Source organism: Echinococcus granulosus (genome assembly GCF_000524195.1).
Source record: "Echinococcus granulosus chromosome Unknown EG_S00028, whole genome shotgun sequence".
NCBI lineage: Eukaryota > Metazoa > Platyhelminthes > Cestoda > Cyclophyllidea > Taeniidae > Echinococcus > Echinococcus granulosus.
Window position 1 is genome coordinate 669,377 of NW_020170408.1, and position 21,164 is coordinate 690,540.

At 42.1% G+C, this 21,164-nt stretch overlaps 3 protein-coding genes across 3 annotated transcripts in view; 2 read left to right on the forward strand and 1 right to left on the reverse strand. All coding sequences in view use genetic code 11, as the record gives it.

The window, feature by feature from the left end:
• EGR_04507 (Septin-10) overlaps positions 1-10,952 on the forward strand; it is a gene marked incomplete at both ends in the record, with an annotated part of 32,278 nt that extends 21,326 nt beyond the window's left edge. The window contains 10 exons of the mRNA XM_024493756.1: positions 83-265; positions 530-715; positions 769-1,283; positions 1,995-2,184; positions 2,561-5,461; positions 6,053-6,232; positions 6,366-6,443; positions 6,701-6,880; positions 7,386-7,451; positions 10,744-10,952. Of these exons, the coding sequence (XP_024351870.1) occupies positions 83-265; positions 530-715; positions 769-1,283; positions 1,995-2,184; positions 2,561-5,461; positions 6,053-6,232; positions 6,366-6,443; positions 6,701-6,880; positions 7,386-7,451; positions 10,744-10,952 (4,688 nt within the window). The remainder of the gene's footprint in view (positions 1-82; positions 266-529; positions 716-768; positions 1,284-1,994; positions 2,185-2,560; positions 5,462-6,052; positions 6,233-6,365; positions 6,444-6,700; positions 6,881-7,385; positions 7,452-10,743) is intronic.
• Positions 10,953-12,519: 1,567 nt separating this feature from the next.
• Positions 12,520-16,613, reverse strand: EGR_04508 (Prefoldin subunit 2; the record flags this gene model as incomplete). Its single annotated transcript, XM_024493757.1, has 3 exons — positions 12,520-12,732; positions 15,973-16,078; positions 16,480-16,613. The coding sequence occupies 3 exons, from the start codon at positions 16,611-16,613 to the stop codon at positions 12,520-12,522; spliced, it is 453 nt and encodes a 150-aa protein (XP_024351871.1).
• Positions 16,614-17,840: 1,227 nt separating this feature from the next.
• EGR_04509 (Meiotic recombination protein REC8) overlaps positions 17,841-21,164 on the forward strand; it is a gene marked incomplete at both ends in the record, with an annotated part of 9,498 nt that continues 6,174 nt past the window's right edge. The window contains 10 exons of the mRNA XM_024493758.1: positions 17,841-17,896; positions 17,929-18,000; positions 18,037-18,155; positions 18,600-18,646; positions 18,684-18,811; positions 18,881-18,922; positions 18,961-19,053; positions 19,116-19,172; positions 19,714-19,758; positions 19,891-19,935. Coding sequence (XP_024351872.1) covers positions 17,841-17,896; positions 17,929-18,000; positions 18,037-18,155; positions 18,600-18,646; positions 18,684-18,811; positions 18,881-18,922; positions 18,961-19,053; positions 19,116-19,172; positions 19,714-19,758; positions 19,891-19,935 — 704 coding nt within the window. The remainder of the gene's footprint in view (positions 17,897-17,928; positions 18,001-18,036; positions 18,156-18,599; positions 18,647-18,683; positions 18,812-18,880; positions 18,923-18,960; positions 19,054-19,115; positions 19,173-19,713; positions 19,759-19,890; positions 19,936-21,164) is intronic.

A 21,164-nucleotide genomic window follows, 5' to 3' on the forward strand; every position in this document is an offset into this window, starting at 1 on the left:
CATGTGGATGTCTTTTTAGCCCAGAATAAATTTATACTACACCAAACCTTCGTTTAACATCGACTTGTTTTATTTCCTCTAGACTCTGAAGACGAGGACTCGAACGGTGATGGCATACCCGACTGTCAACCTAGAGATTCTGACGGTGATGGAATTCCAGACCATTTGGATGATGATGACGACAATGATGGCATCCCTGACCACCTGGATCCCGACCACATGGCCTTCCTGATGTATAAACCCAAAAATCTCGAGGCTATGACGGGTTAGTTTCAATTGATGCCTCTGAGTGTTGTGACCCACAATTACCTCATGTGACCTCACTTCAGCTGTGTATCCTGGCTGAAGGTTTATTATTTTTTGTGACAAACTCTACCAGTTGAAATGTCGATTTTCGAAGTGAAAAAGCACCTTTTTTTCCAAAATATTATGGATAGGTATATCACTGACCTCTAGATGCAGTATCTTTTGATAACAGTGGTTTTTCTTTAACTACGCCGGGTCCTCAGTATCTTTTATTTTTCTCTAGCTCAACAAGCACAACACGAAGCAAACACGATGGCAGCTGATTTGGGTGATCCAGGTGACAAGGATTGCGATGGAATTCCGGATGAAGAAGACGATGATATGGACAACGATGGCAAGATCGATCGAACGCAGGACTCTGATTGGGATGGTCTCCTTAATCATATCGACGACGATGATGACAATGATGGTACGACTTCTCGACTCATATGACATCTACTTGCTTCATCCTTCATCTTTCAGGTATTCCAGACTATTTGGATCCAGATGCAAATGGTGATGGAATTCCTGATTGTAATCGCAATAAGTCAGTGCGCTACCATGTGGTTCGAAGCTTCGGTGGAGCCATCAAAAAGGTGATCAAGGTGCGTCAACTGACAGAAGAGGAGGATGCATTGACTCGATTGAAGGAAGCGGTAGATCATCGGCTTCACCGCATTCGTGCACTCATGGACCCAAGTGAATTGCAACCCACTCCGACCCAATTTGTGAAGAGTACGCGTGCACCAATCATCACTCATCCGATGGGAAAGAAGATGATGACTATGCCAGCAACAGCGAAAGTGAAGAAAGCCGTGCCTCCAAAGAAGATGAAAACTGAAGCAACTTTTGTACAGAAGAGTCCCATGGGTAAAGGAAAAATACCCACAGGACAGGTAGGGAAGAGGAAACTGGCAGGACTTTATTTGAGGGGATATGATGATAACGAGAGCCTCTTCCATGAGGGGGATATGGATGTGGAACCACAAGTTGAGGAGGTTGGTTTGAACTGATTATTATTTCTTTAACCCCGGTAAAGTGTCTGCTAGCTGTTGGCAATTGTTTCAGTATTTTCACTTAAGATCGTCAAAATAATTCTTTTTGTTCCCTAACTTTGCTCAAATCCATTTCTCTTTTCTACCTTCTACATTTACTGGTTAATTTTTCTGCATTCTTTTCATATGTTAGTCAATAATTTTTTGTGGAGATTTTAAGGTGCTCTTTACCCCTCATGGTCTTGCCTCTGGTTGGACGTCAATCACGCTTGTGTGGCCATCATTTTGCGTTTCCTATTGCTCTCTTAGTATAAACATTATGGGATTGGGGGCACCGGTGAATTTATGTCCCTCGGGCATATCTTTCAATGTTTGTATTTCCCCCCTCCCCCAATAGTCATTCATCCACCAAATGGCGTAGACACTTGTTCGATGTGTCAGAAATGTCCAATTATATGACACGCCCAAACAGACAAAAAACTTCTTACCATGTCCACTGAATGCGCTAAAACGGTGCGTGTCAACCCTGAACCTGGAAAGGGGGAAGGGACGAGGTTCGTTAATTACTGGAACAGGAAGATGGTTAATTGAGGCTTATAGCCCGAAATTGACGAAAAATCATTGAAAACGAAGTGTAAAGCCTCACCGTCGAGTCACGGTAAAATTAGTCCTATAGGTTGAACCAATTCATGGCTAATTGTGCTTAACCATTAGGATGAAGAAGCTATCAACGGCGAATTCGAAGATGATTTTGAAGAGGAAGCGGGAGACGACGAAGCGTATTCCCTGTCAGTTGATAACGATGCCCTCGTGTTTGGCAATGCTGAGGATTCTGAGCAATTCCCTTCTATGCGTGATTTTGGCGCATTTGCTGGTGAAGGTGACATTGGAGAAGATGGAGAAGGTAGAGGGGGATGAGGAGGGAGTTTGTGCTAGTAGCATGAGTGCATGAAATATCAACAGGGCGGATCCGCTTTCAGCATTTGAATGCATCACGGAGTTTAAAGAAAGCATGCTGACTGCTTGTGCATGCATGATCAGTCGGTAGTAGTGCTCCTTTAAGAGCTTGCTGGAGGATATTCCTGATCGTTGTTGTTTTTGATTCCTTTAACTAGGAGAGTTGGTTCAAGATGATGTTCCACCATTTTTTGGTCGAAGGCTACTGCAAAGGACTGCTAAAAAGCCTCTTGTAGCTGCTACAAAAAAACCTAAAGTACCTCCGAAGCAGGCAGGCAAGAAGCAGACCTCAAGGGGTGAAACTATCGGTGATTATTTGAAAGACGATGACGGAGATGGTATTCCAAATTACCTGGACAAGGATCACAAACTTTACAAGGCAGAAGCTGCAAAGAGACCAGCTGCGTGCACTAAGAAGGATGGATCATGTAAACAGGCTAATATACCTAAATTTAAGCCTTCTTTGAAGGACTCAGACAAAGATGGCATTCCTGACTATCTGGAAGACGAGGATGGAGATGGAATTCCGAACTATCTTGACGAGGATACTCCCTCATTTTCTCAGCGCTACAAATTCTACATGAAGTTAATTAAAATGTTGGACGCTGATGGGGACAAGATTCCCGATGTGTTGGAAGTTGATTCAGACTCTGACGGTGCACCCGATTTCCTAACTGACGACGACAATGATGGAATGCTGGACTACTATGAAGATGACGATGGTGATGGGGTGCCGAATATGCTAGATCGTGATAGTAGGTTCTTTATCTTGAAGGCAAAAAAGCTTCCAAAGCATGTTGATCATGATGGAGACGGAGTTCCGGATCACCTTCAAGGTGATAAAGATGGTGATGGAATTCCTGACTACCTGGAAGATGATGATGGAGATGGAATTCCAGATTTTCTCGAAGACGATGATAATGATGGAATTCCTAACTTCCTGGAAGATTCAGACGGTGATGGAATTCCAAACTACCTCGATGATGAGCCTCCTGTTTCGAAAAAGGTGAAGGCGAAACCACAGCCTCCAAAAACGACAAAAAAGGGTAAGAGTGGAAAATCACGTCATGGGAAACACCTCGCCGTTGCTGATTCCGATAATGATGGGATTTCCGATCTAATGGAAGATGATGACGATGACGGTATTCCAAACTTCCTCGACGATTCGGATGGAGATGGCATTCCAAACTACATGGATAAAGACAGTCGGTACTACATGAAAACAAAGGTCAAGGCGCTTGCACTAATAGATAAGGATAAGGATGGTATTCCTGATTCTTGTGATGGTGACAGTGATAATGATGGGATCCCTGACTACCTAGAAGATGCTGATGGGGACGGTATTCCAGACTGCATTGATTTGGAAGTCGCTCATCATCAGTTGCCCAAACAAACGCAAAAGTTGTCTCGTTTTGTCGATAGTGATGGTGACGGCATTATGGATCATCTGGAAGACGAGAACAACGATGGAATTCCTGATGCTCTTGAAGGCGATGCCAACGGTGATGGGGTCGCGGATTACTTGGAAGATGCAGATGGAGATGGAATCCCTGATTATCTTGAAGATGCTGATGGAGACGGGATCCCCGACTATCTGGATGAAGATCCAAGTATCTTCACATTGACTCACTTCAAACAGGCAAGACTTTCATCAAAAATAGATAAGGATGGAGATGGAATTCCTGACGCTTTAAAAGATGACTCAGATGGCGATGGTATTCCAGACTACTTGGAGGATTCTGACGGTGATGGGATTCCCGACTATCTAGAAGACCAAGACGGCGATGGCATTCCGAATTATCTCGATGTTGATGCCAGCATTGATACCGATCTTCCAGTCGTCACTCCTTCCGATGATAATGACGATGACATCGACTTCAATGATGATGTATTTCAGCAGGATACTAATAACAACGGAATCCCGGATTATCTGGAAGACTGGGATGGTGATGGTATCCCAAACTACCTCGAAGATGCAGACAACGATGGTATTCCCGACTACATGGATAAAAAAGACAATCGAAAGAAAAATAAACCATCATGGAAGCTTGTGAAAGCAAGGCGAATGAAGGATGAAGATGGTGATGGGATTCCGGACGATCTGGAAGGTGACACTGATGAAGATGGAGTTCCTGATTATATGGAAGACCAAGATGGAGATGGGATTCCTGACTACCTAGACGATGATGTAGATGGTGACGGAGTTAATGATGATGAAGATGATGATGATGGAAATGGAATCCCCGATTATTTGGAAGGCGATAGTGACGGGGACGGTATTCCAGATTATATGGAAGATGAGGATGGTGATGGGATTCCTGATTACTTGGATGAAGACTCTGATGGTGACGGGATTCCAGATCATTTGGAAGGTGACAACGATGGTGATGGCGTTCCTGACTATCTCGAAGACTCAGATGGCGATGGTATTCCAGACTATCTGGATGAAGATGACGATAACGATGGAATACCGGATCAGCTTGACGCTGATGTGGATGGGAATGGGATCCCTGACTATCTAGAAAAGGATTCTGATGGGGACGGAATTCCTGACTACAAAGAAGACGAAGATGGTGATGGTATTCCTGATTACCTTGATGATGATGCTGATGGAAACGGAGTCCCAGATCATCTAGAGGGTGACTCTGACGGTGATGGGATTCCCGATTATATGGAAGATTCCGATGGTGACGGGATCCCCAATTATCTGGATAACGACGACGATTATGACAGCATCCCAGACACTAATGACGATGATGATGACGGAGATGGAGTTCCAGATGATCAGGAGGACAGTGATGGCGATGGGATCCCTGATTATCTCGATGATGATGACGACAATGATGGGGTCCCAGATGCCGTTGACATCGATGACAATGGCAATGGTATTCCAGATTACCTAGAAGGCGATTCGGATGGAGATGGAATTCCCGACTATAAAGAAGATACTGATGGTGACGGAATTCCTGATTATCTAGACGATGATGACGATAACGATGGGATCCCCGATTATCTCGACGATGACGATGATGGCGATGGTATTCCCGATGATCTCGAAGGTGATTCTGACGGTGACGGCATTCCAGACTATCAAGAAGATGAAGATAGTGATGGAATCCCCGACTACCTCGACGAAGACTCTCCAGCTTTTCGTGGCAAGAAGGGATCTCCACCAGTAGCCTCTGCAAAAATACCCAAGGGGCCGACAGTTGGACATGGAAAGGGTAGGTTGACAGCTAAAATCCGATTGTTTTAGTCTGTAGTGCAAAGGTGGGGTATTTTACCAATTGCTTTTCTTTTTTTAGTGGTTGATAAAAATAAGAATTGGTGCCCAGATTACTTGGAAATGAAAGATACTGACGGAGATGGAGTGATAGATCTGTATGATGAAGACGACGACAATGATGGAATCCCAGATGTTGAAGGTACTCCATATCTCTCCGCTCTGCACGCACGCAGCATTAGCTGTGGACACACATACTTACACGCACACGCAACTCCTGGACGGTCTGCTTTCACCTGCCTGTCTGCTTCCGAGACGTGCTTTGTGATTTACCCCACCTCGTGCACTGCACTTGTGGATAACCTGTGCACCAGTTGTACTTATTTTAGATTAAGTAGCGTCTCTGTCTCAGCCACGTCGCATGGATGGTGCGATGCATGATGGTGATGATGATGTTGGCGTTCGCTGTGGCATAGCAGCTTCCAAATTGACTCTTAAAATTTCTCCTTTTAAGCAATCTTTGAACTTGATAAAGCAATGCCTTTGATGCTATTAAAGCTGATATATTACTACTTTTGATTTTGATTAACAGACGATGATGATGACAACGATGGCACACCGGATATACACGAAGACAAAGATGGGAATCAAATGTTAGATTATTTGGAAGCAAAGGACACTGATGGGGATGGGATTCCTGACTACCTTGGCGACAATGATGATGACAATGATGGAATTCCTGATAGTGAAGATGATGACGATGATAACGATGGTAAGCGTCGGGGTTCAAGGCAGTCTTACGGGGTATAGGTTGTTACAAAGTTGATTATGCTTGCAGAACAGAGTCAAAAAGTGTTGAATATGGTATAATATTTCCTGCATCCATTTGTTTTGGGATGTTACAGGAATTCCAGATGATGAGGAAGATGAGAACATGAATTCTGTGCCTGACACAATGGAAATGAAGGATTCCGACGGCGATGGTATGTTGGTTCTAGTGTTGGCTTGAATAGCTTTTATCCATGGGGCTTAATGGTCTCTTTAAGCTCACTTTATTCCCGTGCAATTGAAGTATTGTGGCAATGGAAATAATCCTGAAGGAGTTATAGGCGTCCTAGGGAGGTAGGAGACCAGTTGCATAGTTGGTATGGGTACGGCTGCATTCCACCAGTGCACGGGCCGAGTCGAAGAAAAATAGACTGTCTGCATACCACCGTATATTCACTCGACTTCCTTGTAGGCATCATCGACTTACTAGACACCGATGATGACAACGACGGAGTTCCTGACTATCTCGACAGTGACGATGATGAGGATGGCATTCCAGATGACAAGGAGGATTCTGACGGTGATGGAATTCCTGACAAACAGGAGAAGACTCGACCTCCCAGAAGAATTCCACCGCCACCAACCAAGATTAGTGAGTTGGCTTTACCTCTGAGTTGATTGGTTAGCGATCTTCTGGGCATCTTTTATTGGTTTGTTTTATTCTGACCGGTTACTTGATTGGGTACTTATATAAATCTCACAAGTGTGTTAGACTACGAAAACCGTCGGAAATTTGACTGACTTTAACATTCAACGTTCAATGCAGAAGACCCTAACTGAAAAAGTTGATGAAATCGCTTTTAAAGAAACCGTGGCTAATTTTTTTGAGGACAGGCAAAAAACAAATGCGTAAAGTGATTTTATTAGTCGTTTGCTTATGCTCAGTATCACGGCATGATCTTCAGTTGATTTACATTTACATTTTACATTTGTTTAGTTTCAAACTACAAATGTACTGCTGTCTTAGCATTGAAGAACCAGGAAGGTCTTGGTAGATTAATCTTCTTTCTGATTCATGCCTTTAATCAAATATCCTTAGGGCAATTTTCTCACTCACAAAAAACCTACCATGTCTTCCGAATTTTTGTATATTTCAGTTGGGAAACCAATGACTGCAAAACCGCCTACAATTGCAAAGCCGTCCAAAACAATCGTCGATCCGAGTAATTCCACTGTGGCTTTATACCCTCCACTTCCATGCATGCGCAAGGCTTCATTCTGATCGCGCTTCCGTGAATTTTAGCCCCACAAACTGTTGCTAAGCCATCGATCAAACCCGGTAATCGCATGACCGTTGATGTAGATTGTAGTCTACTTGTTATGCTCGTTAATTCACAGCTGAAAATGAATGCACATTACCACTAAAGTAAGATCTAATGATGCGAAAGGCAAGAAAACGAAATTTTTTTGTCTCATGTCACTTTACACTTGAGACAAAAATCTACTTTTTTAAGTTTTAATTGGTTTGGAAGAGTCGAATTTTTAAGATGCATGGCAGTAGGTGAGGTAGTATCTTCAAATTTGGTCAAAAAATTTATTAATTCAATTATTTGGACTGGTTTTTTCCCGTGGAAGAATTTTTTGCCTTATTTCTCAAGTCAGATATAGATTCGCCTTGCATCCCCTACCGTTTCTTACGTCTTTTTCAACTGGTTATCGGTTTCATTTCGATTTTGGCACCTGGAGCATTTCCACGTCAAACCTCCTAGCAACTTTTATAATCACGTAATTAAAAACAAAAAAGTATTCCACGTCTTCCGTTGATGGGCACATCTAAAGTGACTCTGTGTTGGGTGGGCTTAATATGCTTGCCTTGATTGGTTCTCTCTACGCTTATGCGCTACATAAATGGATTCATTTAATTTTTGATGCTCTAGTGCATGATCATCTAAGTTCGTGGTGGATTTAATGAGCTAAGCTAACTTTGATTCTGCAACCGAGAAGACCATTGCTTCTCAATCGTTTGCCCCAAGATCCTGGTCTCTACTGAGTACGCAAACACTTGGATTGTACCACCTTGATTTACTTCAGAATCACTGTAGATACTCACATTTTTTTCATGTCTCATCTAATTTATGCAATTTATTTACGAAGTATCACATTTTATGACGCAATGAACTCGTCCTTTTTGATCTGGTCATTTAGTTAAACGCATGGCCTTAACTCCTTACTTTGTGAACGAATTAGACGCTACTTTTTGGCTAACGCATCCCTTTGTGAATTTGTTTACCGACTGCAATGGAACAACACTTGTGACGAACTCGAAAATGACTCGAAGTAACTTTGATTTGAGAAGAGAAAAAGGGAATCAACTCTGTGGGACACTGAGCCAGCCCAGTAGTGCACGATCCACCCTTCTGGAATTGGAATTCTGCAGGGAACTCCTGTCCTACCTTGCCATAGGCAGATGCTTTGAAAGTTTGAGTTCGTAGTTGCCGAAGACATAATGAAATCACGCCTTATTTCTTACAGCCAAAGTGATGACATCAAGGAGGAAAGTGAAGAAGGCAGAAGACGATGAGGCAGTGAGTAATTCCTACCTCCTATCCACCATCCGTGCGCATATTCAGATCACCCTGAGCCCAATGCTCTCAGGTTTGTTGAGTTGACGAGAGTGCTACCAGTGTCTCTACTACTAATCCATTAATGGTAATAATAGCCGTCTATGGTGCTTTAGTCTCTCCTATCGCTTTCCCCAAGCATGGCTTCAGTGTCTCCTGGTGTCGGTTTAGGCAGAAACCCGCTTCGTCGGGAATGCTTTGTTGAAGATCTGAATGCCTCTTGATATTGTCACAAGAAAAATCGTAAATAATCAACAGGGGGAAAAGTTTTCACTGTGTACTCCTGAAATAAGCCTCAATCAATTCATTAGCATCCGTTACTGTATATCTTTTAAGCAATCATCCGAGCATGTGTGGTTATGGGTGGCTAAATCTCCTCTTTCGGAAAAGTCCTGTCGATATATCTCAGTGTTTTCCTCAAAAGTTTATCCTTAGTATGATGATTAAGATTCATGCGTACTACTGAATTTTATTTCAGTAAAAGCTTGGAACTATTAACCTATCCGCTCAAATATACTAATTGATTCCATTTTTTAAGGACGTAGATTTGAGTGCTTCCATTATTGTACTTTTATCATCCTTGAACATTTCAAAAAAATTTTTAATGAAATTTAACTTCAAGTCGGTCAATTGCATTCTGCAGTTTCATTGTCGTAGCCAGATGGTCATCACTATCCTTCATTGTAATGTTCACGTAGGTTTGTTGCGACGCTCTCTTTTATCTGACATTTTGGTCCAGGAAACAGAAATCGGGCGTGGTTGCTTAGGGACAAAGTGGTGCATGGCGTAGAAATGTGGCGTATCGAAAGCCATTTTTCACCACAAGTCACTTTTGTGGGGAACAGTCGCCGCGTTGTTGCTAATCTATGAGAAAGGGTTAAAGATGATGGAGACGTTGGTATTTTTTGGAGTCTATTGCCCTCGGTTAATGTATGTCATCTGTGACTCGTTCGTCTAGCAGCTCCCACAATTTTCCCCTTTCAGTGGATGTAGGTATAGATTCGTTATCCCATTACCCACTTGAAATAGTGCTGGAATTTCTTCACACGCAGGTATTAAATGACTTGAAACAAGAGGTACTCAGAAGTATTTGTAATCAAGACTGAAATATCTGTTTAAGCGTGGTGCGCCCACCTTTGAATGGTTCACCATCGGAATTTGTTTGGGCCGGGCGCTCTTATGCCGTCCTCCAAATTTGATGTCGCAGCTCTGGGAGCAAGTCAAACTCGATTCTTCGAGTAGACAAGCTTGAATCACGTCCATCGGATAGAACCGCCACGTCGTGAGGCCAGACTAGGGCAAAATGGGCTGCACCATGCGGTAGGCATATTCAATCAGCCGTAGAAGTCACTACAGAGAGGTAGTTTGAAAAAAAGCACAAATTCCCTTACGGTCTTGGCGCACAGTCAAAGCTTTTATTAAACAGGCTTTGGTTGAATGTCAACCTCTTAACGATGCCTTAGACTCTCGGCTTTTCTACTTTTTTACCCCAACAACAATTAAACGCTCTGCTGTCATGCTATTTAAATCAGAGTATATCCCCTTCAGTTTGCCTCACATTATTCAAACGCTTTTTTTGCTTTAGAAAACGCTTGTCCTCAGGTTTTGGTATTCTTTGACACCCTCGCACTGCCAAAAGGTAGATAGGAAGGAAGGCGCATATTTCCATTTTCAATTTGTGTCAGGTCATGGTCGGGATACTCTATTTGAGATGTTAAGCCACTTTTATTTTGACGATGTGCTTAACCTAGTAAAATCCGCCCTCTTTCGAAGACCATTGATGATCTATTTATGACGTATTGGAGTTCCCTTCACCCGCATGTCATTATGCACGAGCCGTGGCCAAATCTAACTGACCAGAAAGCGCAACATTTGTACACTCCTTTTCTTCCAGAAAAAGCACCGACGAAGAAGCGACCGGTATTCGACAGTGACATTGATGACGACGAAGTGAAATCTGTTTTTGGGAAAGCACCGAAACCGAAGAAAAAGACGCCTGCGTACTCCGACGAAAATGAGGAGTCTTCGAAACCCTCGGTTCTACGTCAGGTTGTGCAAAGTGTGCTTCGGCGCATGGAAGCCATATTCGGTGTGGACGAGTAGATCTGCGCTCTCCTGTGCTTTAGGTGTAGCCGGCTTCCTCATAGCCCGAGGAGGCCTATTTCCCGCTCATCTTTCGCTCAAAATGCACACACACACATGTGACATTCTGCCGCCGTCATGGATACCACACTTAGCCTAAGAGCTGTAGTTACTCTCTCACTCTCACTCCCCGCATATTTGTATATCATATCAGGAGTGAGACTTCGACATCTCCTTCTACTTGATCAGCTCTTGCGCCCGACTTTCGATTTCACTTTACCTCCTACGCATGTACGTGCGTATGTGTATCATCTTTACTTACTCCTGTGGCTTATTCCCTTTTCCCCACTTTTCTTCGTTACTCTTTCTCTCATGCCGTTCTGCTGATTTCCAAGTGAAATCTGGTGAAGCGGATTATGTGTGAAGACAGAACGAACTGCCTCAGTGGAGGACGATAGAATATCCACTTTATTTGTATGGAGTCTTCACTTTTTCCACGATTTTTCTGGGGTGAGATTGCCTGTACTTGCGCCTTCTACTTGCGTTGTTTAAGTAGCTTATCCAGGGTTCCCCTAAGTCAAATCTACGACGTTCAATTTTTTTCACGTCAAGTTACCATGATTATTTCGAACCTCGAGCTGCTTTTTCTTTGAAGGTGGTAGTCAACGTGATTGCTGAGATTGGATTAAGCTACACAACAAAGAAAACAGTGCGTGTATGACTCGTGGGAGGCCACTCCTAGCGATGACACAAACGCAGTCACCAGGGTGTAGCTGTGAATATAAAGGCAATTAACTGTCTTGCAGTGAAGTGTCCCTCTGTCTTTCTGGTGAGAAAGCTGGATCCCTGACTTTGTGGATGGCTATAGGACATTCAACAACGGAAGCACCTCGCATACCGGTCGTGTTTTAGGCGAATTCGCTTAACACAGTAGCATCTACCGGTTTTGTTCTTCTCCCATTCCTCCCCTCCCCGTTGCTATCCGGCCACTTATTTAATGAATACCCAACATCTTGCAGATAGAGCTGCCTTTGCATATGCTTGCAATTTGCGAACTTGAGACCAGGGTGACTGCCGATTGTTGGGGCGGTTTCGACGGTCTCCCCACCGTGGATCCCTACGAACTCACTGACTCATAGCTCCCTTATTTTTTCCGAGGATTTAGTGCAGTATCCAAGACCTGAAGCTCATCACTGTCCGTCTCATGCGCTGGTTTTGCTTACCCTTTAAGCGGACCCTAGAGTCCTACCACTTACTAGCTGATTTTGGCGATTAATGACTTAGGTGATACGTCAAATTTAGTAGCAGAACCGTAGGAGACTAGAGAAATCCTTGCATATTGCTTGATTACAATGACCCGCCTTCCCGACGTGAGAGGCGCAAATAACACCAGCAGATGAACATCCGCAAGAGCTACTTATAAAGTTAATTAAGTAGGTTACAGAGAAGCGCTCGCATGCACACTGGCACAGGCAAGGAGGGCACACACAAAAGCGGTAGGAGCAAGGGCTGAAGAACGGGGATGGGAAGAGGTGAGGGGATAAGAGAGTGGAATGCCAAGGATGGGGAGGGAGAGTAAGGAGCCGGTCTACGTGACAAGGACTCCAGAGGATGCAGAGGCTGCGGAGGCACCACCACCACTCTTTTCACCACTGTCGCTGCCACTGGTCCCGGTGGCGCCACTGCCATTATCAACGGGATCCTCACCAGCCAATCGGATCTTGTGCTCCTCCTTGTAGACCTGCAGTTCCACTCCTTTCTCATCGAATTGGCGTCGTAGAGCCTCTAGGGCCTCGGCCATCTATGGAGAAGGAAAAAAGCAATTAAACAAACTTCAATTTAGACAGTGTTGGTCGCAGCGCCATTCTTGAAGCCCAAGCACTTTTATTAATCTGACGATTTATTGGACTTTAAAAGCAAACCAAAACATTAGATTCCACATCGGACACCGCATCAATCCTCGAATCGACTACTTTCAAGGCAGTTTGAGACTCCATTATTTTTTACCATGATTTCATCTGGACTGCTATTATCAGATGACAGTAAAGTTCAAAGTCTACCCAATTGTACTTCACACTTTTCAACTTGTAAAAGTGCGTCATTCCCAGATTGTCTGCTGGCTGTCTTGTGATGAGAAATGGAATTTGTACTCCGGTACTAGATAAACATACTTCCTTCTTAAAAGAATATGCTCGCATTGCATATGCGTGTGTATACGGCGGTCTGTAGGCGGGCTCGCTCACTGATTAAAAGCCAGATGACAATTACGACTTCCACCTATCTGTCCACTTACTTTCACGGTAGGATACAACTCGAAGATGTGCGAGAAAAGGCCCCCTGTGGGTCAGTCAAATGAAACAAAGTCCACTTCTTACAAGAAGACACACGAGCAGCAAAAAAAAACTTCCTCATACCACACTTTAAAAGGAGGAGGAGGAGGAGAATGAGACTGCTCCGCATTCATACACCCTGAACGTAGGCATTCGCCTTTTCTTGGCCTTAGCATTAGACAAGCGCATGAAAGTTGACTGGAAAAATGAGGAGTAAAAGTGAAACTACAACGGTGGTGACTACGAATAAATTTTTGTTCTTACGCTCTCAAAAAACGAAAAAGCTATGCAAATCGTGAAATTCGTAGCGAATTGGCGCCATTTCGAGGAGGAATTAATAGAATAAAGTCGTTTTAAAACCAATGAACCTGTTTTATCATCATAAATGAGGTGAATAAAAGCAAAATGGTTTATTTTGCCCCTAATGCCCAGTCTAAGAGTGAAAAGAGAGACTGGCAGTTCGTCACTGAAACAGGCACACTGATTTGGACCTAAAGGCTGATAGGAGGTGCATGAGATGATCCAAAGCGCAAATGACTAACTGGCCACAGATAAAAATTTCACAAGTTGAAGTTGAAAAATTGGTGCAAAAAGGTTTAAGGTACTACGCTATAGTAAAAAAATTTGTTTCCTACCACCATGAGTAAAAAATTCAAACGAACTGCACTTCATTCATTTCCACAATTTTCCGAAAAAACACCAAGAAGCATTCAAATATCTGTCACTCAAAAAAGCCAAAAAATGATCTTTTGGAAGAAAATCACTTCTTGAAGCGTAGTCTTACAACTCTAAACGGGTAAAATGCGTAAATAAACGCCGATTGGCAATGACAAAAAAGGGGTCCGCGTTCAGAAGCACAGGAATGCAACGCACAAATGCGGTACCATTTCAAGGGGATAGCATTGATAATCCAGAGAAAGTTATTGGGAGATATCGTGCGAAAAAGCATCACCAACTTTCCCCGCAACTGTATTAAAGCGATAACAAAACAAAATCATCGAAACTGCACCACACATTGATCTTCAAATGATCAAATTGTTCAACGAGAAAAAACACAATTGCCAAGCTCCCCAAAGAATATAATCATTTGCCCTAAGAAAATAAGTCCTAATTTCTCGGGTGCAGCGGGCAACAGGAAAGAGCAGTTGGCCCGGAACGGAAATGCGAATTTGTGTGTGGGAGGTGCGATGAACTTTTCTTGTTTTGTAAATGCAAAAGGGTGAAGCTAATCACCTCATTCTCACACAACACATCACAGCACAATGTCCTTCCTTGTCACAGGTTAGTGGACCTGCTCGTTTGAGAAACTAATTGCGCAACAGACAAAAAAAGATTCCTTTGCAAAAGCCCTGATGATTCGGTCAAGATGACTCAGCTCTGATAAAAACCAAAGGGAAGTCAAAATCACACATAACTTTGCGTGGGCCTAAAATGTCGAAAATGTGTGACCTGGTACACAGTCTAAAGGATTTTCGTGCGCGTGTAAACAAAGGTTTAACTAGAAAATTCTGAGGAAGCAGAGTGAAAAAGAACAGGAGAAATTAACTATAGGGGGTTGTGAAATGACAACTAGATCAAGCATGTTCCACTATTTAAAGTAAAACTCAAACCCAGTTGATAGTACAATACCCTTTGTTAACGAAAACACATAGGAAAATCCGAAAACAACTTCTCAAATTATAATTTGGATCGACCTAGTAATGCTTCAGACTACAAAAATCAACCTTCAAACAAATTAATATGTAGTGTGTGCTTAGATTTAAATGAATGGGTTAAATATAGCAACTATGCAATAAAAGACTTAGATAGGGTTATCACTGCCTAAAAACTTTGTCGAGCAATCGACTCATTACGAGAAAGTACGAAACCTAATTGTTTGATAAAAAAGAGCACGCATTTAGCCGTAGCATTTTGCAAATGACGAAGCCACGATAAGTTTGGAAGGGCATCAATGCGTACAAAGTAGTCAGGAGCGTAAGCGTGCGTATTTCTTGAATGCAAGAAATAAGACGCTGGCTTTTTTAGTTACTTATGGCACCGCCATTTTTCCTGAAGAATTTTGAATATTTATACTGTCAAAATATTTAAAAATAATAACAAAGTACTGATTTATCATGGGGAGAATATCGATCCAAGGAGGGATTTTGAAGAATCACATCGACAGGTGAAATAGATCGAACTGAAATTGATTAGAACTTGACCCTGAAAATAATGGCTAGTGCTGTTTCAGTTTAGAGTAATTATTTTTACTTTTACCTCAAACTCACTCGAATAAAGACCGAAGTCTGATTAACTATGCAACAAGTACCCACCGCAGTAACAGCTGGCGAGAGTACAGCACACAAAATTTGAGATCACAGTCCGGGTGATTTGTTTGAGCGACGCTAGTATTTTCAAGAAAACGATGTAGCGATAAAAAACCCCCATAAAAATCAGGTTGTACAACACCCCCGCCGTCAAATAAATTTCTCGTAGGGATGTGATTTAACGGTTGCGAAAGTTACTACAGATAATTTGAAAACTTAGACAGAAAGCGACTAGGATAAAAAATGGAGACACCAAATAAGCGTAAGATTTGGTTCGCAGTAATAATGGGGAAAGTACTCAGGTATAGTTCCAGCAACTTCAATTAGAGGAACCAAAAAATTTCACAGACTTCGAGTACTCCATTAAAATGAGTAAATTGCACTTGCCTTCTTTTCATTCGCCACGAGCGCGGGAAGGACATGTTTAACCTGACGTTCGACCAGTACACCGTCGATTAATCGGAAGCATTTACGTTCGGAATCCACGTCCTTCAGCACCTTGATGACCATACTATAAGTAAAAGTGGTCATTACATGTGCTTCAATAAAATATTTGCGATTGCGGCGGTGTTTTAAAATGCTTGTGTTGAGAAACTGCCAATTAGCGAATAAAAAGACAGGCGCAAACAGGAGCAAACAAAAAAGTTTCCACAAATAAAACTTACAAAAATGTAAAAAATCGGAATGTCGGTGCATCTGATGACACTAGAGTTTTGTCGAACCGTCCAAGTTGTCATTTACGAAATTGTAAGAAAGTTTCAAGGAATTTTAAACGCATATTCCTAGAGACCTCCCCAGTCTTCGACAAAACTACTCGTGTAAGTTGAAGTATAATTACCAATATGGCAATATTTAATATCCATAAGATCACGTATATTATGGTAATGCCATATCACATAATTATCCACTTACTTATGCTCCCTCTGGTCCATTTCGAGCCCAGTAATTTTATTGGCTATTGCCCTTTGTTCATAACGCAGTTTCTGAAAACCTTCGACTATCTGCTCTTCAGTCAACGGTTTGATCTTCTCAGTAGCCTCACACATCTCGCGCTGATGTCAAGGCACACACACGCTGGTATATGTACTAGATGCGGATTGGCCCATTAAAAGCCATAGTTCCTGCCATTTCCGTTCGGAACAGAATTAGAAAGTAAAAGGAATGGAAAGACAAAATACAACAAAGAAACAAAGGCCTATTTATGCTGCAGATTCTCTGCCTTTGAAATAACCCTAATGGGAGATAAAACTATGTGGGCCAATTTTTTGAGCACAACAAAGTATCCTTCTCATCTTAAAAGTTACGCTATTTGTGTAAGAAAAATGAATTTTGTGGTCTTAAAATTAGTGGTCTCTGCAGGTTGTTTTGTTTAAAAAGTTGAAAGTATATCAGAAGCTACGGAATATTTTCAAGAAAGCACGCTCTAAGCGGTGTTTCGAAAAGGCTTTATGGTCTTTAGAAAAAGACACTTCATTACAATTCATTTAAAAGAACGTCAGTTGACTAAGTGGGGTCCATTTAATATGCCACTGAAGTTTTTCAAACCCTCCCCACAGTACACCCGTGGCTCAGTAGAGTCAACCCAATATCTATTAGGGAGGCGTTTTTTTTAAACCCAATTTTATGAAATAATTGCAAATGTGCTGCGTTGGCCGTTAGTTTAATGGTCGGTTTTGGTAAAGTACCACCCTGTCTTGTACACCGTTCCTCGCCGGATGGGCTGATCCTCGGGCCATGGCATTTATAGCACACCTAGATTTTCCTGAAGATGAAAGGATACGTAATGCTGGGGCAGAGAATACATATATTTGACATACAGGGGATATATGAGCTACTGATACTGCTTGAAGGCCAGCTCACTTGGTGTAGTGAAATGGCCAAGTCAAAAGCGGCTCTTCACCATGGCCGTATTGCATTTGCAGCACCCAGATCCTTTTTACGCCTAACATATATGCTCTGCTTGAGTATTGTGCCCCTTGTTGTTCTTAAAAAGCTACAGAAAGACTTCAATCAATAGAATTCCGAAAGCAATTACGGGTCATTACCACCTGATTTCTTCACATTACTAATATTTCTATTTGAATAACTATCTCCTTCCGGTTCTAGAAAAAATTTTTCATTTTATGATGGAGATGTTTGTTATGCCCAATTTTTTGATTCGATGCGCATTGGCTATCTGCTACATGCATTACCATATTATTACTTATTTGTTTTAGCGTATTAGGTCTTTTCAAGCTGGTTGTTTTCGTACGGATGGTGCTCTCACTTCGAACATGTTTTACTCGAATGACTTACTTTCATTGAAGAAGGGACGTTTTGGTGTTTTATGGTAAAGTTTCGCTGTTGTTCCAATTTTTTAAGGTTGGCAGCCACACGTGGTGTTACGCGCGTGAGTAAGCGTGATATACTCGCTGTTGATATTGTGAGCTCATGGTATGGCGAGTCAGATATCATCATTTTTTTGCTTAGTTCTGAACTATTGGAGTACGTTAATGGCTCTAAAAGATCTCGTTTGTCTTTGTATCTCTCAGCACAGCTAATGTATGGTTTGTGCAGAGTCTACGTGGAGAAAGTTTGCATCGTTCTACGTAAGTGCTTGCATTTTCAAGCCCCACTCTGTGCACTTCGGCGTTCATGTGGCAGTTTTTAATAACAGGTGACGCAAATGATCTGTATTCTCGAGCGTTGGTATCATTCCGACCGCATTCTGTACAAATAGATGAAGTTCGGTAAACGCCGGTTCTGTTTTTGTTAAGATGCCGGTTCCGTTATTTCGCAGAGTGCGGCTTTTTATTAAGCTGTTTTTACTTTTCCAATCTTGTTTCCTGCCATTTTATTGTAGCAAGTCACGAGGTAAATCGCGATGTGATGTCGATATTGAACTTCCACTTACATCAAACGATGACTTCGGCTCATTCAACCTTCTAGGACAACTGGTGGCATCACAACCCGATTTCGAAATAGTTGGTTGCTTTTCTTAGTGATCCCCTTGTAGTCCATGCCTAGTTTGGATAATTCCTTTTCTTTGCAAGCAAGATTGGAAGATATAACTCTTATTGACGCAGCGACCACACCTAGAGTAAGTTAGAATTACCTGCCGCAGTTATAGTTAACAGGCCGAATCTGGTCTCGTTTTTGGTGAAGACTTCCAAACAGAGCTTCTATCCGATCTTTTGGGTAATAACGCTTCTGCGTCAGCTGAAGCTGTCTGTGGGTTATTCCAAGATCCTATCAGAAGTAGCAGGTAATCTTTCCTCTTTTCGTACCATTACTTTGGGGACTTCGTTTCATCGTTACTCTTTGATATTTTTAGACAACAATCTGTGTTGAATTTGAGCCCTGATGATAAGGAGAAGTATGTTGATTTCGTAAAGCTCCTACTTTTGTTCATAGTCGAATTCGTATTGAGGATCTTCTTCCGCGCAAAAGCACTTTGGAAACTTTACAGCCTCTTCGCAAGCGCACACGACAATCGTCTGTTTACGAGTAAGTTTTCTGACTGTTTATTTGTGAAACTCTTTCGCTCCGCCATACATTTTTGCTTACAGACTCGATAATATTGACGAGCAGTCAAAACGGGAAGAAAGTCAAATCCTTCTGAGCGAGTAAGTTTTTTCTTCCTATGATGACAACGGAGTGCATTGGACGGCTGATTTGACGCCTTTTCCTTCACACCTTTTTGTCAATCAACCGCCTGAAGTTAGACAAAATTCCTATCTGAGGATACCTCTTTTGTCTCGTTCTTGACGCCTAACATTCTTTTGGGTTTCAGAATTGAGGCCCCTCCTCTTATGGAGCCTGAAGTTCTGCATATTTCTGAGTAAGGTTTCACATTTCCATCCGAGCATTTTGAAGCTTTGTGTTTATTAGATACTGCCGATTCACTTCGATAAAACATCGTGTAAGAAGTGTTTTAGTGCCACAGAAGTGTCGTTGAGCTGCCTATTTACCTTGACTTGATTATTCATCTAGTTAAATGAATCATTGAGTGAGAAAATTCTTGGTCTTACCATTTACATTATCCATTAATAGTCTATTTGGGACTAGTAGAACTGATTGACCTGGCTCTAATTTTAAAGTCTTGGTGGGTTTTGGCCATTTGATATTAAGGCGACAGTTTTTTAATTTATTCTTCTTTTTCTGTAGACCTCAAATACCCACGAGCTGTCAAGATGTCTCTTCCACGGCTAGGTTGGTTCTTCTTTTTTTCAAATTGGGGAATGGGTTGATGGGTCTTTGTGGAAAATTAGGCCTTGAAAACTTCAGCATTTCTTGCTTTGTTCCGTCAAGATCTTAACATTTATGTATCTTCTACCTTTTCAGGTTCCCACTTTCTGAAATTAGCACTATTCAACCTATCACCGAGGCGTAAGTTCGCAAATCCTACAGTTGCTGACTTCTGTATGGGTTAACAGTTCGTAGCCGCCTACTTTGATTTGGCAAATGCGTTTGAGGTTGGTCCAATTTGTGTTAATCCGAGTTTCTTTGAATGCGATTCTTAAAGCCGTCTACGGACGCAAAAACTGCAAGATAAGTCCCCATAAATGTGCTTATTATTTGAGTCAAATGGCAAAATTTTCAAAGACGCTGGTGCCACTTTATTCAGCGATAATCGAATGATGTTGCCCATCTGAAGGCCTCCTCGTCAATCCACCAGCTCTTGGCGAGTGAGTTTGTGTTTTTTAGGGATGATGCAGTTAGGTGTTTTTCAAATCCTCACCCTGAACCAGATACTAAAACCACTTTCTGACACAACTAACTTTTTGCAGAGGATGCATTCTTCCTGCTACATGCAATAAGTCAAAAAGTGCTCCCGATTTCAATTGTAGAGTTTGATAAAAATACTTTTCTTTAATGAGGATCACATTGTTTAAAATTAGGTTTATAGCTCCCGAGCTTGTTAAAAGTTAGTGGCCTTTGACCAGTCCGCGTAATTTTTTGAACTGCTTTTTTTAAAAACAATCACGGTGTCGACCTATTGGTTTTGGAGTTGCGGATCACCTACTCCTTCACAGTTTCTTAGTAAACAGCTTTGATGAGACTGGCTTAATTTTTCGCAAAAGTCCCTTAAAATCCCATGTGCAGGTGGTCTAAATGATTACCAAAGTTGCGTCAGGCGTTGCCAGATTTTGGAATCTTTTCTCGTGATACTTTTTTGAATAGCAATCTATAATTTAATGGAACGCATCCAACAACTGCGTCGTGTGGTTTTCAGTTTACCTTGCTGCAATTACTTGTTGCAGCGCATAGTGACCTGTCAAATGTATTATAAGGCGCAGTGATGTACGTTAGCTTACCAGTGTGGTACTCTTTGTAGTGCTTCTCTCATTACTGTCGTCCTCTTATCGCTGACTCCCAATTGGACTTGTCTAATGGTTCCAGCTTCAGCGCCTTTTGCGGTTGTGAAGCTACAGATTACTTAGAAAAGATATTGGTATTTTGCTATCTAAAGTGTGTAATTTTCATTTGACGGGTTCTGCAGAGGTGATGGGATTAAGGACTTCTCATTCTCACCTTACACTGGACCCAAAATTGACTTCTCTGCTTGTTTTTCCTAGAGGTCTAGTTGTTGTACAGCCGTCCTCTCTCATCACAAG